Source organism: Phaseolus vulgaris, chromosome 8, assembly GCF_051622355.1.
Source record: "Phaseolus vulgaris cultivar YP4 chromosome 8, ASM5162235v1, whole genome shotgun sequence".
In the NCBI taxonomy this organism is placed as follows: Eukaryota; Viridiplantae; Streptophyta; class Magnoliopsida; order Fabales; family Fabaceae; genus Phaseolus; species Phaseolus vulgaris.
The window spans coordinates 10943135-10957990 of NC_143505.1; the positions used below are offsets into that span (position 1 = coordinate 10943135).

At 30.4% G+C, this 14856-nt stretch overlaps 1 protein-coding gene and 1 long non-coding RNA gene across 2 annotated transcripts; one reads left to right on the forward strand and one right to left on the reverse strand.

Moving 5' to 3' along the window:
• Positions 1-8281: 8281 nt before the first annotated feature.
• On the reverse strand, positions 8282-9312 carry LOC137827089 (uncharacterized). Its single transcript, XR_011083655.2, has 2 exons — positions 9135-9312; positions 8282-8584 (listed from the first exon to the last, which is right to left on the reverse strand). It is a non-coding gene; the product is annotated as an uncharacterized LOC137827089 (long non-coding RNA).
• Positions 9313-10482: 1170 nt separating this feature from the next.
• Positions 10483-14323, forward strand: LOC137827227 (vacuolar cation/proton exchanger 3). The gene is made up of 12 exons (XM_068633483.1): positions 10483-11064; positions 11570-11637; positions 11779-11807; positions 12115-12311; positions 12432-12644; positions 12746-12874; positions 12963-13079; positions 13208-13261; positions 13371-13487; positions 13584-13674; positions 13786-13850; positions 13934-14323. The coding sequence occupies exons 1-11, from the start codon at positions 10792-10794 to the stop codon at positions 13845-13847; spliced, it is 1350 nt and encodes a 449-aa protein (XP_068489584.1). The 5' UTR covers positions 10483-10791; the 3' UTR covers positions 13848-13850; positions 13934-14323.
• The last annotated feature ends 533 nt before the right edge of the window (positions 14324-14856 follow it).

Below are 14856 nucleotides of genomic sequence, written 5' to 3' on the forward strand. Positions count from 1 at the left end.
TTTTTCTTTTTATGTTAGGTGTATTGGATGATTGTTCGGTAAAAAATTGTTCATTAGTATATCTTGGATATGATTTGGATATATTAAATTTATACAAGTGTTAAAAAAGACATTCATTTAAATACATGAATATACATTTTGATTGATATAGGATTACATACGAATTTACCCATGGAATATAGTTGGTGGGAAATGTGTGTAGATTTTACCTACGGATTGGTGGTCGTGGGTATTACCTACGGATTGGTGGTCGTGGGTATTACCTACGAACTGTTATTACCTACGAACTCATAGTTCGTAGGTAAATTACCGACGCCAGTATTACATACGAATTTTTGTCCGTGGGAAATCCATGGGTAATGCTGATTTACCTACGGATTTTTGTTGTTACTTATGGATTTTGTCCGTAGGTAAATCAGTTTTTTTTTTTTGTAGTGATAGCAGAAAAATACTATGCATTAACCATTCAACAAATGACATGTTTTGATATACTAAAATGTCATGCAAAGTGTGACTTACTATATGCGATTATAGATAGATTATTTTATCTTTGCAGTTTGTTGTCATAATCATTAATGATTATATTGCAGATTCTTCATTAACTAGTAGTAAAGATATTTTATAATATATAAGTAGATACAAACATTATCTTGTGAGTTGATTTTGTAAGAATGAATTTAGTTCTCAAGATATTATAGTCGACACATTAAAAATATAGTGGAGACTCACTTAGAACTTCTAACCGTAAATTCAATACCATAAAATTTAGTGTATGCTTACTTGTATACTTAATGAATCATCCTTGATTTGCTTTTATGTTCTTAGAGAGATCTCTAAATAGATTAAAAGATAAAAGTGTTCTAAACCCTAAACCCTAAACCCTAAACTAATCATTTGTGAAAAGGGTTAAATATATTTTTCGTCCATGTGTACTTTGATGCGAAATTGATTTTGTCCATAGTCCAAATTTTAGACATCCCGTGCAATTGTAATAAGGAAAATATTAGAAGAGTCATTGCTAGTTTTTCTTACCTGACAAACAATGTTCAGTGTGACTAGAATGCTAAAATATTTCATGTTTACTTATCGCTAACGTGAATGTTATAATATTATAGTATAGTTCATGTTATAAATTTATTTATTATATAAAAAAATACGGGTAAAAATTCATTCTAATAATCTTACCCTAAAAAATTTAACAAATTGACATTAATAAAAAAAAAATCTATAATCATTACTAAAAAATCCTTACAAATCGACAACGCTTATCTAAATATAAAATATATTAATTAAGATTTAGTTAAGTGAACAATATATAAACTAAAATATAGGCAATAAAATTCTAGTTAAGATCAAATCGATGACCATTTTGAAAAAGACTAAATACAAGATTATATATATAATTTTTTACTTATTTTTATATAGAATTTAAATTTATAATTTGAAATAATCAAATTACTGTTTTTTAATCTAAATAAATTTAAATATTTCTAATTTTTGACAAAAATAATTATCTTATAAAATATCCTAACACACTGCTATACTAAGGGAAATATTTCTAGAAGTTAATTTCACTATACCCACGTGACACAACCATGCTAAAGTTTAATACAAACATGTTAAAATTCAATGTGTCCTTGTAGATTTTGACAAGAACTCATGATTTGGGTTCACATAAGCATGTTGACTTGTGTTCCTAGATTCAAGAAGTTTTGATTGCTTTGAATATGTGCTTCCAATAAAAGCCACGTACTTCAATTCTTCAACAAATATGGAGAATTTGGTAAAAATAATAGCACAAAAATATGTAAAGAAGAATTACCAGTTTATTTGAGTTTGAGAAATTAAAATCACATAACTAAACCAATTGAAATTAATTTTTTCAATGCCATTTATACTTTAGACATATCCAAAGTCATTCGCATCCAAATCTTTTTTTTATCTGCAAGAAAAAAATAAAATAATAAGAGTATTTCAGAGATACTCCAACTCTTATACAACAGATTCTAACATACCATCTAGTCCTACATGTCAAACTTAATAAAACATTAGAAAAGAATAACTTCTCAAGCACAACCTACAAATATAATATTTTATAAGGACATTACATGACATTCAAAACATTGCTCTGCATTCCAAATAAAAAGTTCTAAACATAACCAAAAAAACCTCATACAAAAGTCCAAACCACAAGCAGGTCCTTAGACCACTTCCACCTTTGAATTCCAACAAGGCTCATTTCCTTCATATTGATTATTCTCTCCTAGTTGAACAACCTAGGAACTTTGAACCTACAAACACTCATTTCCGCTCCAAAACAATTGACAATAGTTTACAGTTAATAAATCGAAGAAAAGGACTCCCTTCAACTAACACAACACAAACCAGGATCCTCGCACATTCAACAATCTAAAAGAAGAAAAACAAACCATGGTCTTGTCTACAACAAGCCAAAAATTACTATTACATAAGGCACAATAGAAAACACAACTCAATTACCTTTTCTAATATATCTTATACATTCCAAAGGTTTCAAGCACCAATCTAAATAAGAAAAATCTATTACATGTTCCTTTGTTAGTAACCACGACCAAACTTTCATTTGTGCAATAGTGAAAACTTCCACATGATCGACTCTATCATTTTTAAAAATACAACCATTCCTATGTTTCCAAATCTCCCCAATTATTTCTATCCAAATACTCTCCCAAATTCTATTGCTTGTAGAATTAAAAAAAGGAATTTTGTTATGCATAAAATGTGATTTCGCATCATAATGATTAGTCGTTGACACCCCAACCAATTATAACACATCCCCCAAATAAGCCAAGCAATTTTGCAATTATAGAATCTTTTTCCACACAACAGAAAACACACAAATTATTTAATAAAACAACACCATGTCTAGAAAAATTATCCTTTGTTGTTAAAGCCTTTTGTAGCACTCTCCAATTAGTTATATGTGTAGATGGGATAAACTTTATCTTCCAAAACTGTTCAAAGATTAAACTATCTTCGCCATGTAATTCTCTCCTTAAACTTACATAAGCAGACTTAATTGTATACCTCCCTGAATCCCCCTCCCTCCAAATCCAATTATCAACTTTTTCACAATCAACAACTTCCTTGACTACTTCCTCGACTATTTCCTTATTGACCAACAGAGACACCAATTGACCTACTTGATCTGACTCCCAAACAAACAAGTTCCTTCTCCATTCCAACTTTCAACTCCAACTAACACCGAACCATTCCCCAATTTGATTCAACATATTATCTTTATTTAAAGATAGACCTTACAACCTTGGAAATTCATTCCTTAGCTCTACTCTCTCCAACCACTTATCCTCCCAAAATTTTACATTTTTATCTATACCCAAATCCCACGTGCCATTGTCATTCACATCCAAATCTTTCTCGAAGGTGTCACGCTCTTTGCAAAGAGGGGCATCGAGGATTGATGGAGAGTGGTGTTCTGAGCCATTCTCATGCTTCCCTTCTTCTTTAATCTCCTTTCTCCATTTTCATTCTGCCTAAAAGTTAAAATATAAAAAACAAAAATTTCATATATGATAGTGTCATAGTATTAGGTGTTCAAACTATACATTCCACATGTGCAAACCAATATCACTGTGTGCGCCATGTTGTCAACACTTAATTTCATTGGTGCAGAAGGGACCAAATTGTATATTTTTTTAAAAAAATTGGGACCAAATTGTTTTTTTTAAACTATTGTAGTAAATTGAATATTGACAAATTGGATAGGGGCCAAGACGCAGTCGGGCGCCGGCGGTTGACTCAAGTGCCTCCCGAACCGTGCGAAATGATCGTCTATTACACGGCTCACTAACTCTGCATGGGGTGTAGGGCTACCAATAATGTAATTATACCAAAAATTTAACAAGAACTAAATTAAAATAGTAAAATTTAAAACAACTTAAAACTTATTTAAATCTTCAAACTACAACAATCTTACATTTCTTAAAATGTGAAAAAAAAGTAAGATAACAAGACAAAAGAGCAATTGGTCAAACTATGGAACCTTAAGGCTTTACCTTGGCCCATAATGTTTTGTTAGAGAGTTTTGCGGGATAAAATTGCAACAAAAATTAATTTGTTAAGAAGGAACGTCAAAATGCAAACACTCAATTGTGTCCTGTGTGATACAGTGGTTGAAGATACAAACCACCTATTTTTTTTTATTGTTCTGCAGCTGTTAAAATATGGAATAATATTGCTAATTGGTTAGGTATCACTTTTGTTCACCATCCTATAACTAGACTCCACCTTATTGGCTTTGAATTCATGGGTTATGACAAAAAAGAAAACAAAATTTTGAAAATTATTTGGATTGCAATAGTATGTACTATTTGGAATTTGAAAAACAATATCTTTTTTTAACAATCAAATACCAGATTGGAAACAAGTTTTCATGATGATTTAGGTCAAAACCTGGACATGGATAGCATCCAAATTCCCAAAGGCTATATTTTCTTATTCCAACTGATGTATTTGTCCTATCACTTGCATCTCTTTGTTAAGATAACTCTTATCAGGCTTCACAGAGCCTAGATTTTTAAATTGTAGGAAATTCAATTGGGCTAGAGGTGTAGTAATCTTGAAACAGAGCTGGAAGAGGTGACATTTCAAGGCTTATATCCCTTGGTTTTCTGTGGGCTGTTGTTTTGTTTTTTTGACAAGATGGATAAGTTTGTTTTGTTTATGTTTGTAATCACATACTCTGAGGAGATTTTTGTAGTTAGGTTTCTAGTCTGATTACAAACTTTTGGGAGGTTGGGTGATACTCAATTTATTGAGGGACATGTGTTGGAAACTTTAAGATCACAACTTTTGCTTTTCTATTAATTTTTTTTATAGAAATGTTGGAGTATCCCTACTACTTCCATCATTTATATTATTCTTTATTGTTGATAAAAAAATATAACAATATAAAATATTAATTAATTTGTACTATCACTTTATATGGAATCAACCAACATTCCAAGTTGAAAATCTTTATATATAGTAAACTATTAATTATATATTTAAAATTTTTTTTATCGACAATAAATAAATCAAATCAAAGTATTTAGAGATATTCCAAATCATATATAAAAAAAAAATAGGAAACATGCCTCCAAACCTAAAAAAAAAGCCAACTGCATAACTAATATATATATATATATATATATATATCCTAAGAAACAATTGACTTGTAAAAATATACATGTCTAAGAATTCAAGCCAATACAAAAAATTTGTATGTTATAGTATTAAATGAAGGGTTATTTTATATTTAGGTGTTATCATAACTACTAATATTTTATAAGGAACTAATATCATAATGTTGAAATACATTATTCAATAAACCTATTGTACAAGAATATATACATGGTCCTTTTTACATGAGGAAAATTTAGTCTTATATTTCCTTAAATACCCCTAAATTGGTATACGTTGATTAAAAGTGTATGTTAACATGAGGGGCTTTGGTATGTGATGATGAAAATGTTTTATTCAAGGAAAGAATAACAAAATAATTTCATTTTAAAGAACATTGATGACTTATAAATTGAGAAAAAAATACAATCCAATTATTGCTGTTATTTACAAATTGATACTGTAAGGAACTTTTGTGCCTACAATTATTTTCTTAATATATATGATAAAGTTTTATAAACACATTATAAAAACAGTTCTTAACGTTGGAATACTTTTGAAGTGTTTTTTTTAATTAATTTATTTTTTATTGATAAAAAAAACAGTTTTTTTATTAAAATGCTCAATTTTTTTTCTATGTTAATTTTTTTTAAGTTTATTAAATTAAAATCTAATTTAATCATTTTTACTAATTGAAAACATAGAATTGTTAAATAATGAAAGTAAAAAAAATATGGTGGTGAATTCCTACGTGACATTCTCCTGTGATTACTATTGTACTATATATCTCTTCAACTTCTTGAATTATGAGATTGAGTTCAGGTGGTCCAATCTCAATCATAGACACAGTATAATTTAAAATATCTCTACACATCATGATTGAGGATTGTGGCCAAATTTATTTTAATATTATCATATTGGAATAAGAACCACATAAATGTACACACTCACGCAATGTTCTGCTCTTTATAATATGGTTCTAGAGACTCCAGACATTGTATAAAAACAAACATTATAAGATTGTAACAAACAGCGACAGAGGAAGGTTCAAGGAAACCTAGAAAGTTATTATTTACGTTTCAAGAGAGCTTACTCATAAGAAAAATTATGTTAATCATTGAATTATTGAATTATTGCTGAATGATTAACATTATATTCTCATTTTAATTATATGATCAAATTTGTTTCTCTCACGCATCAATATATCTTTCATCATAAATGATGTTAGTTGATAAATTAAAGTATTTTTCTTTTCGTATATGATTGAGATATCCTGCAATCTATTTCACCTAATAACAAAATTAGAAATCCAATAATGGAGTATGAAATACACTTATATCATCTTAAAATCTGAAAAATATAAACTTATTTCACCAAACAAAACTAAATTACAGTAAAATAAACATAAATTTTAGTGAATATATACATTTATATTTCAACCAAGACAACTAAACAAACTACTTTTTTCTCATACCAAAAAAATCCATAATGTGCAGAGTCATTCAAATGAGCGGATTATCTTAATTTTATGGATTTTACAACTTAAGACAAACTTAAATTCCTACACATAAATTCTCTTCCATTGTATAATTTTGTAAGTTTTACAATTGACTCAATATTAATATTTTTTTAAACAATATTACAATTTTCTTCCATATATAAAATTTGTTAAATAATTTTCTTTATGATGTTCTAACCTATTACATTAGAGATGGTTCTGCATTAGAAAAAAAATAATCGGTAATTAAAATCTTGCATTAGAAAAAAAATAATCGATAATTAAAATCTTGACAGTTAATTAGATACTAATTTAGAAACTATTTATCAATAACAAAAATTAATTTAAAAATCAATTTTTTTTTCTAAAATGTCTCTAATTTAGTAAATATAATAATTAATTTTTTTTTATCATTAAACTAGTTTCTGTTTAATAATTTTCTTGTAGTAATAAAAAAAAACAAATTACTGGATAACCTAAAAAAAAGCAAATTTGTTAGATAATGTTGCTAAACTTTAATCAATTTGCAAACAGCTCTATTTGTAAATTAAGTAGTAAAAAAACTAGATATATATGGAGTTCATAAATTTAGTTGTCCACTCTCAATTCAACTACATGATTATTTCTACAAAATTTGAATGTGAAATTGTGATAGATACTTGTTATTTAATGATAAAATGGAAACTAATTAAGAGTCACAACAATTTGAAAAATTTGCAACCAATAATTATTTGATGGTTGTGGAGAAAAGATTGCAGAGTAGTGTAGAATAGGGCTAAAGGAAAGATAGCAATTTGGTTGCATAGATTGGCAAGTGTGCTTAGGTTGATAAGAAGTATATATTTGAAGGGAAAATAGGAAGCTTCGTGGAAGGTGTGAAGGTAGGAAGAAACCAATGCATGTGGGGATATATGCTTGAGGATGCAAACATGTTAGTGGCTATTGGGAACACTGAAGGGTGGCTATTCAAGAGTGAGGTTTACCAGATTAGATGGAACTACCAATTGATGAGTTTTGGATGCAAGTGAAGATAATAATGTGACAGAAGACAGAACCAAGTTTTCAATATTTTGCTACAATTCTCAATTCTCATTTATTCATCCATTGTCTCCAGTTTTGGTCGAGAAAGGATAGACACAAACATAAAGCTGAACCAGTTCACGTGATTCCCTCGTGGCTGAGCCTCTTGGACAGTTAGATATGTACATGCGACAAAACAAATTACGAATACATGGTTATGGTAGAATATCCATCATTGATTCTGCAATCTTGTGATCCATCACTTCATTGGCCAAGGATATGTAAATTTAGTTTTCCATATTTCTAAATGTTTTGGTGGGTTTGACACTGATATTCATCCGGAGGATTGCATTCACATGTAATTTTAAAATTTGATTATTTCACACAAGAGTTGTAAACTCATATATTTTACTGTGCATTTGTGTGCAGTTATCAAAGTTTTACATTAATCATAAATCCTATAAATCCATGTTCTCTAGCATAGAATGATGTTTTTTTGTTTTCTTTCTTTAACTATGTTTTAAAAACATCAGTAACTTGAACAAAATAAAATATCACTGATTAGTCATTTCTAGCTATATGTTCATGTGACTGAGTAGAAAATATCAGAAATGGTTAAGTATAGTACTGAGTGTTGTTCTAAAATTCAACATAGTAGGGTTAAAAATATCTTTAAATCATAATAACATCCATGTTTGATGTCAGACTTAAATTTGAAAGAAAAAACACACTGATTATAAAGACAAATGGGTGCGGTCCCTCAGTAGCTACGATAGTCACGAGAGAGAGATAGAGAGCTGTGATACTTCTGCAGCAGCTACCATACAGCCACGTGAAATAAAAAGGTCTGATATAGATCAAAACATGTTCTACAGTGTTCACAGAGCAAGGAAAATAATGATGAATCTGTAGAAGATATGCAACAAACAATAGACATAATTAATAAGGAGAGAATATTTTTTTTATATTATATCATAAAGACCAGCATTAATCCTAACCAATATACTTTCATGTCTGCAGACATTCCTTATTCTGGCCCAGATTATGCTGCATTATTTGATTTTACAAAACTAACAAGAAAATTTAAAATACACATAATGATTGAATTTTAATTTATTACTTATGTGTTTGCAGAAGAAAGAAAAAAATTATACGGAAGTTGCAACTTCACTCACGGGTTCTCTATAATCCAAAATATGAAAATTTCATGTGATCATATATAAAGTAATAATCTGTGACTATTTTACCTAAACTAAAAGTATAAGTAAAAGTTTAAAATGTACATAATAGTTTTCTTATTTTATTGTCTACTTAAGAAAGTCTAATAATATACTGTCTTAAGGATGGAAAGAAAGAAACTTCTATCCTTTATACTACTTAAACATAACTTATCTTTCATGCGTAATATTTCAGTAAGACAGTGTAAAGGAAATGAAGGAAGTGAAGGACACAGTACCTTGTGGAATGTGCTTCTTCCCACTCTCTGAGCAAAACTATCACCAAGTCTGATTTCTTCACTAAATCTCTCGAACAATTGTTTTGTGCAAGATGATTTTGAGCAATATATAGAGCAGATAGAAAGCACTTTATGTCTTTTGCCTTGGGAAATTTCTTACCACTTTCTATGTCAACCACTTTTCAGCATTGATGTGGTTTGTTAATTTCTTCTTGTCTTGCACAGTCAAGACACTATCTTCCATGCAAGACAGTATGTTGACTAGTGTATAATTAAGGGAAATATACAAATTAGCATAATTTAATTTAAGTCAAACAAGCTTTAACTTTAATGTCTATTTTTTAAATGAGTGACTTTTTGTCTTGGCTACTATAATACTTTTTTTTTCTAGTCCATAACATTTACTTTAAGGAAAATGCATAACATTTATTTTATAAATCTAACAATTTTACTAGTGACATGAGTTAATATGATATTATAAACCCTAATGAATAAACTATAGATGATTACTTGACTTCTTTCATAATTAACTACATAATAAGGATAGAATAAAGATTTTAGTTTAAACAATAAAAAATCAACATTTTTCATAAGAATCAAAGCGAAAATTCTTCCATTCTATTGAAATTTAAAATATAGTAAAACCTATTTTTATATTATTAATAAATAATTGAAAGAGATAACATTCTAGAATTAATGAAAACTTGAAAAAAGAGTAAATTGAATTATAATACATTTTTTTTATCAATATAGCATATTAAAATTTTGAAAATAAAACACATAATTTTCTAAACTACTCTAATGTATTTTATAAATATTTTTATTTAATATAAATTTTAAAACTTTTATTGAGTAAAAGAAATTAATAATTTAATAAAAAAATCTTATAACCTTTTGATTTAAGACCGAGAAGTTAATAATTGTAATATTTATCATATATATAATGGTTATGTATTGTTAATATCAAATATTTAAACAGTGTTTAGTAGTATGAAATCATTAGTGTTATGATTTTTAAGATAAATAATGCAATCTAAAGTTTATTTCAGTGTTGAATTGACATTATTTGCAATCAAAGTTGGTAAAACTCCATGGTAAAGTATAGTCGTACAGTGATTTGTACTTTGCATCATGCAGTGCCATAGCTAAAGTAGTATTTGTTTCTTTCATCAGTCCCAGTTTGAAACAACATTGAGGGCATATTTTGTTTTGCATGTTAAACAACATATATGATCGGCATGGAAATTATTTTTTTTGACTAAGTTTAATTTTTCACATCTGAATGACATTATTATCATTTTTTGTTATGTATGAATGAAATTTAAGAGAACAAGGACAAAAGATATGTATTGATGTAACATTTTTTTTTATGTAGAGTGAAATTTAAGAGGAATTTTAGATCATCTTATAATATACAAAGAAAGGGAAACTTCCAGGAAGGTTCCTTCATAGGGTTGGAATGCTCATTATAAATACACACTTAGCTTCTTTTGTTTCATGAACAAAAATACATGCACACGTAGGTATCATCTATAGTAACTGCAACAAGATACCCTCGTAGTTTGTGGTTTGTGCAGTTCGAAGGCAAGGCTTATCGTATAACAATTTGTGCTCCCTGTGTCCTTGTGTTTCTTCTAGCTCAAACCAGCTAGCAAAAATGGCGGCTTCTCACCAACAAGAACCATGGCTATTGGAAAACGGAAACCCGAAGGTGTTGACCAGGGAAATGAGACATGGACGCACTGCGCACAGCAAGTCCTCCAACTCACTTCGCAAGAAGTCTGATCGCACTCTTGTCTCCAAGGTTCCCTGTGCTACTCTTCGAAACGTGCTTCTCAACTTGCAAGAGGTTCTTCTTGGCACCAAGCTTTCCATTCTCATCCCTGCCATTCCTGCTGCCATTGTTGCTGAGTACTGTGGCTTTGGAAGAGTGAGTTCATCTTCTCATCACTCCATTAAACCTGTCAAACACATATGTTTCTTTTATATGTCACCTGTGCTCTTCACTGGATCACTACTAGTATCTATACTAGTTCCAATGTTTATCTATCAATCCTCAATTTCCATGGATGTAAAATAATAACTTCGTTTTTTAAATGTTCTGGGACATTTTCCAGCAATTAATTCAACATTCAATTAAGTTCTGAAACATTTTCTAACATCTGTATAAATACCATGGTCAACAACCAAATGAACCAATCTTGAGTATAAAACTAGTTAGATCATATTTTGAGTACGGCACGTAAATGAGTTATGATTGAGGAGGGCGGTTTCAAAGTATGTCGGTCAAGTGAAACTACTATAAAATTCATGAGGGTGTGTTTCAATAAAAGGATTTTATGTTGAAAACTGGTTTTTCTATTGGTAATCATTTGCAGTTATATTATCTTATATATGACTATTGACTACTCTATATTTTATTATTATTATGACAGCCTTGGGTTTTTTTGTTGAGCTTACTTGGACTTACCCCACTTGCTGAACGTGTGAGCTTCATCACTGAGTAAGGAACCTCCATGAACTTGTTGCACCCTTTCTTTTATTCTCTGGACTATTTGTTATACAACAAGCTTTTTGTTTCTGGGTTGATTGCTGATTCTCCTCTATTTTCTCTTTTGGTGATTGTGCCTTCAAAATACTGCAGACAAGTAGCCTTCTACACAGGTCCCACAGGTATGAACCTCGAGTGCATCATCAATTTTGGAGATTTTTCTCAATGAAAATTTTCTTTACTGGTTAATATTTAATTTGGAACATAAATATAAACGTCAAGGATCAAGATTCTTCTGACATAATTGCACCAATCACATTTTCTGGAGTGTTGGTTTTCGGGACAAAACCATGTGATACTCTTTTTATTTTGGAATAGTAAAATCAATGGGTTTAAACTAGAATAAAAAAGCGTGCTTCAACAAATTGTTAAGTAAAAATTGATTGTGGTATCACTGCAGTTAAATGTTTCACATGTTCTCAATTACAGTTGGAGGACTTCTGAACGCGACGTGTGGGAATGCTACTGAGCTCATAATAGCAATATTTGCCCTTAGCAGTAACAAAATTGCTGTGGTCAAGTTTTCTCTGTTGGGATCTATTCTTTCAAACCTTCTTCTGGTTCTTGGCACCTCTCTATTGTGTGGTGGCATTGCAAACGTTGGAGTGGAACAAAAATATGACAGAGTAAGACTCTAACATCCATTTATAGTTTCTTCGAATGTGTGTATATTTTCATTTTTCTTAGTGTTTTTTATTTTTTAATAATGGAGCAACGACTAAGGTTAATTAAAATTGAATTTACAGAGACAAGGAGATGTGAACTCACTTATGCTGCTGTTGGCATTGTTGTGCTACTTACTTCCTATGCTGTTCAAATATAGCGCTGCCTCAGCTGCACTCACGGTTGATCCTTCACTCTATTTGTCAAGAGCTTCTAGCATTGTGATGCTGATTGCATATGCTGTTTACATTATCTTTCAACTCTGGACACACAGGCGGTTATTTGAAGCTGAAGATGTAAGGTTTCTTGAATCATGAAAATGGTGAAGTTGGTTTGCAATTAATTAATCTAATTCATGCCAATATCTTAGAAGTATTTAACATCGTGAATTGGCCAGGAGGATGAAGATGACAACAATGGTTCAGATGAAGAAGCTGTCATTGGACTCTGGAGTGGCATTGCTTGGCTGATTGGGATGACTGTATTCATTGCTTTGTTGTCTGAATATGTGGTGGAAACAATTGAGGTAATGGACATAACATAACATATTTAGAAAAAACGAATCTCAATTTGTTTAGTTATAGTATCGATGATAAAATTGCCAAACTTAACAGGATGCATCAGATTCATGGGGTTTGTCTGTGAGCTTCCTCAGCATAATCTTGCTACCGATAGTTGGCAATGCAGCTGAACATGCAGGAGCAATCATATTTGCTTTCAAGAACAAGCTGGTGAGAACTTGAGAGTGTTATAAACTCCACACTTCCTCTCATTTAGCATAATATTCTTATTGACCAACCAATAAATGTTTTAAAGAAAATATGAAATTCATAGAAACTAAAGTATGCTTTGACTACAGGACATCTCATTGGGTGTTGCATTGGGTTCAGCAACTCAGATTGCCATGTTTGTGGTAAGATACACACCTCATTATAATATGTAAATGGATACTTTCATAATTTCATGCAGTTTCTTCTTTCTTTCTGCTTCTTCTAATGAAAGATTATACAATTACAATATAGGTCCCTTTATGTGTGATCGTTGCTTGGATAATGGGTATCAAAATGGATTTGAACTTCAATATCCTAGAGACAGGTTCCGTTGCTTTGGCAATAATAGTCACAAGCTTCACTTTACAGGTATACTTAACAAAATTCAAGAGACAAAAACACTATATTTTCATTCAATCTCCTAATGGAATATAAGGATTGACTAAACCACCCGTATTTATATAGGATGGTACTTCTCACTACATGAAAGGCCTTATTCTCCTGCTGTGCTACATAATTATTGGAGCTTGCTTCTTCGTACAAAGAACACCCTTTAGTAAGTAAAATACGTCAAATTTCAAAATGGTTACACATAAATAGTAAGAATCTATGATATTCTTATAAATTTGTAATTCGTTCCTAATATTTGATCACTTATTTTTCACAGACCAAGGTGATGTTACAAACGTCATGCCTAAACCAGCCATTAATGCAGTTCTAAGTGCTTAGTGGGTAAGTTGCAACTTATTGGCACATAAATATAATCCTTCAGTGCGCATAAAAATTCACGAGTTAACTGGGAACTTGAATTGCAGGCGTTGATCTAATTTTTTCTTTTCCCGAGATGAAGAATGGTGTAGCATCCAAACCCAAACCCAAAATCAAATTCAATGGATTGGTTATTGTTTCATTCTGATCACTTTCATATCCATAAGGAAGGGAGAAAAGAAGTTCAGTAGCTTTGCAAGTAGTTGCAAGCAATGAATAGACCACTGTGTGCAAGATGATCAATCATACGTGTGTTCTATCGAAGTGCTGCTTTTGATCATGTGCTTCAGTAGAGGCCAATAAGTGGAGTATTCTTGTTTGAGTTTGCTTTTGAAAGAATATCTTTTCAGTTTGCAGAATCTATATTGTATTTATTGTGTTTCTACTTTGTACGACCTTTTGCATGTGCTTTCTAAAGAGTTTCAAAGTTCTATTGATGTTTGGTTTTTCTTTGCGCGACCATATGTTTTCATGTTTAGATACGATATTTCAAGAAGTTCATTATCTTTTAAAGAATTTAAAACGCTTTGTATCACAATATGTTGTTTGAATAAAGAATTTTGAAAGAAATTGAAATTTTAGGATTTCAATAATTGGATTATTTAAAATTAGAGAAATTCAAATTTTAGCTAAAAAAAATAAGAATTTGAAACTGCTTATAAATTCATATTTTGATCTTTGTATTTTGGATTAACTTGGGTCTGGATTGATTTGACTCAACTAGAACATGGTCAACTCGACTCAACTTGGACGCAACTCAACTTGACATGAGATCCAACTTAGTTTGATATGGCTTTGACATGATGTCTTTGTCCAACATGTGCATCACTTGACTTGCTCAAATCTGATCCAATTTTTTTTAGTCTCACATGGGTCTAAACCGCGACCTAAACTCAATTGGGCTTGGACTTGGTCGAACTTGACACGACATGAGCCTAACCCAACTCAGTTAAACGTGATCCCATTTTAA

What these genes read in the sequence shown, in the direction of transcription:
- LOC137827227 (XM_068633483.1), top strand. Translation starts at nt 10,792, where the DNA reads ATGGCGGCTTCTCACCAACAAGAACCATGGCTATTGGAAAACGGAAAC. An exon ending in CGTGTGAGCTTCATCACTGA is followed by an intron (nt 11,638 to 11,778) that starts GTAAGGAACCTC and finishes AAAATACTGCAG; the next exon opens with ACAAGTAGCCTTCTACACAG. An exon ending in GGTTATTTGAAGCTGAAGAT is followed by an intron (nt 12,645 to 12,745) that starts GTAAGGTTTCTT and finishes TGAATTGGCCAG; the next exon opens with GAGGATGAAGATGACAACAA.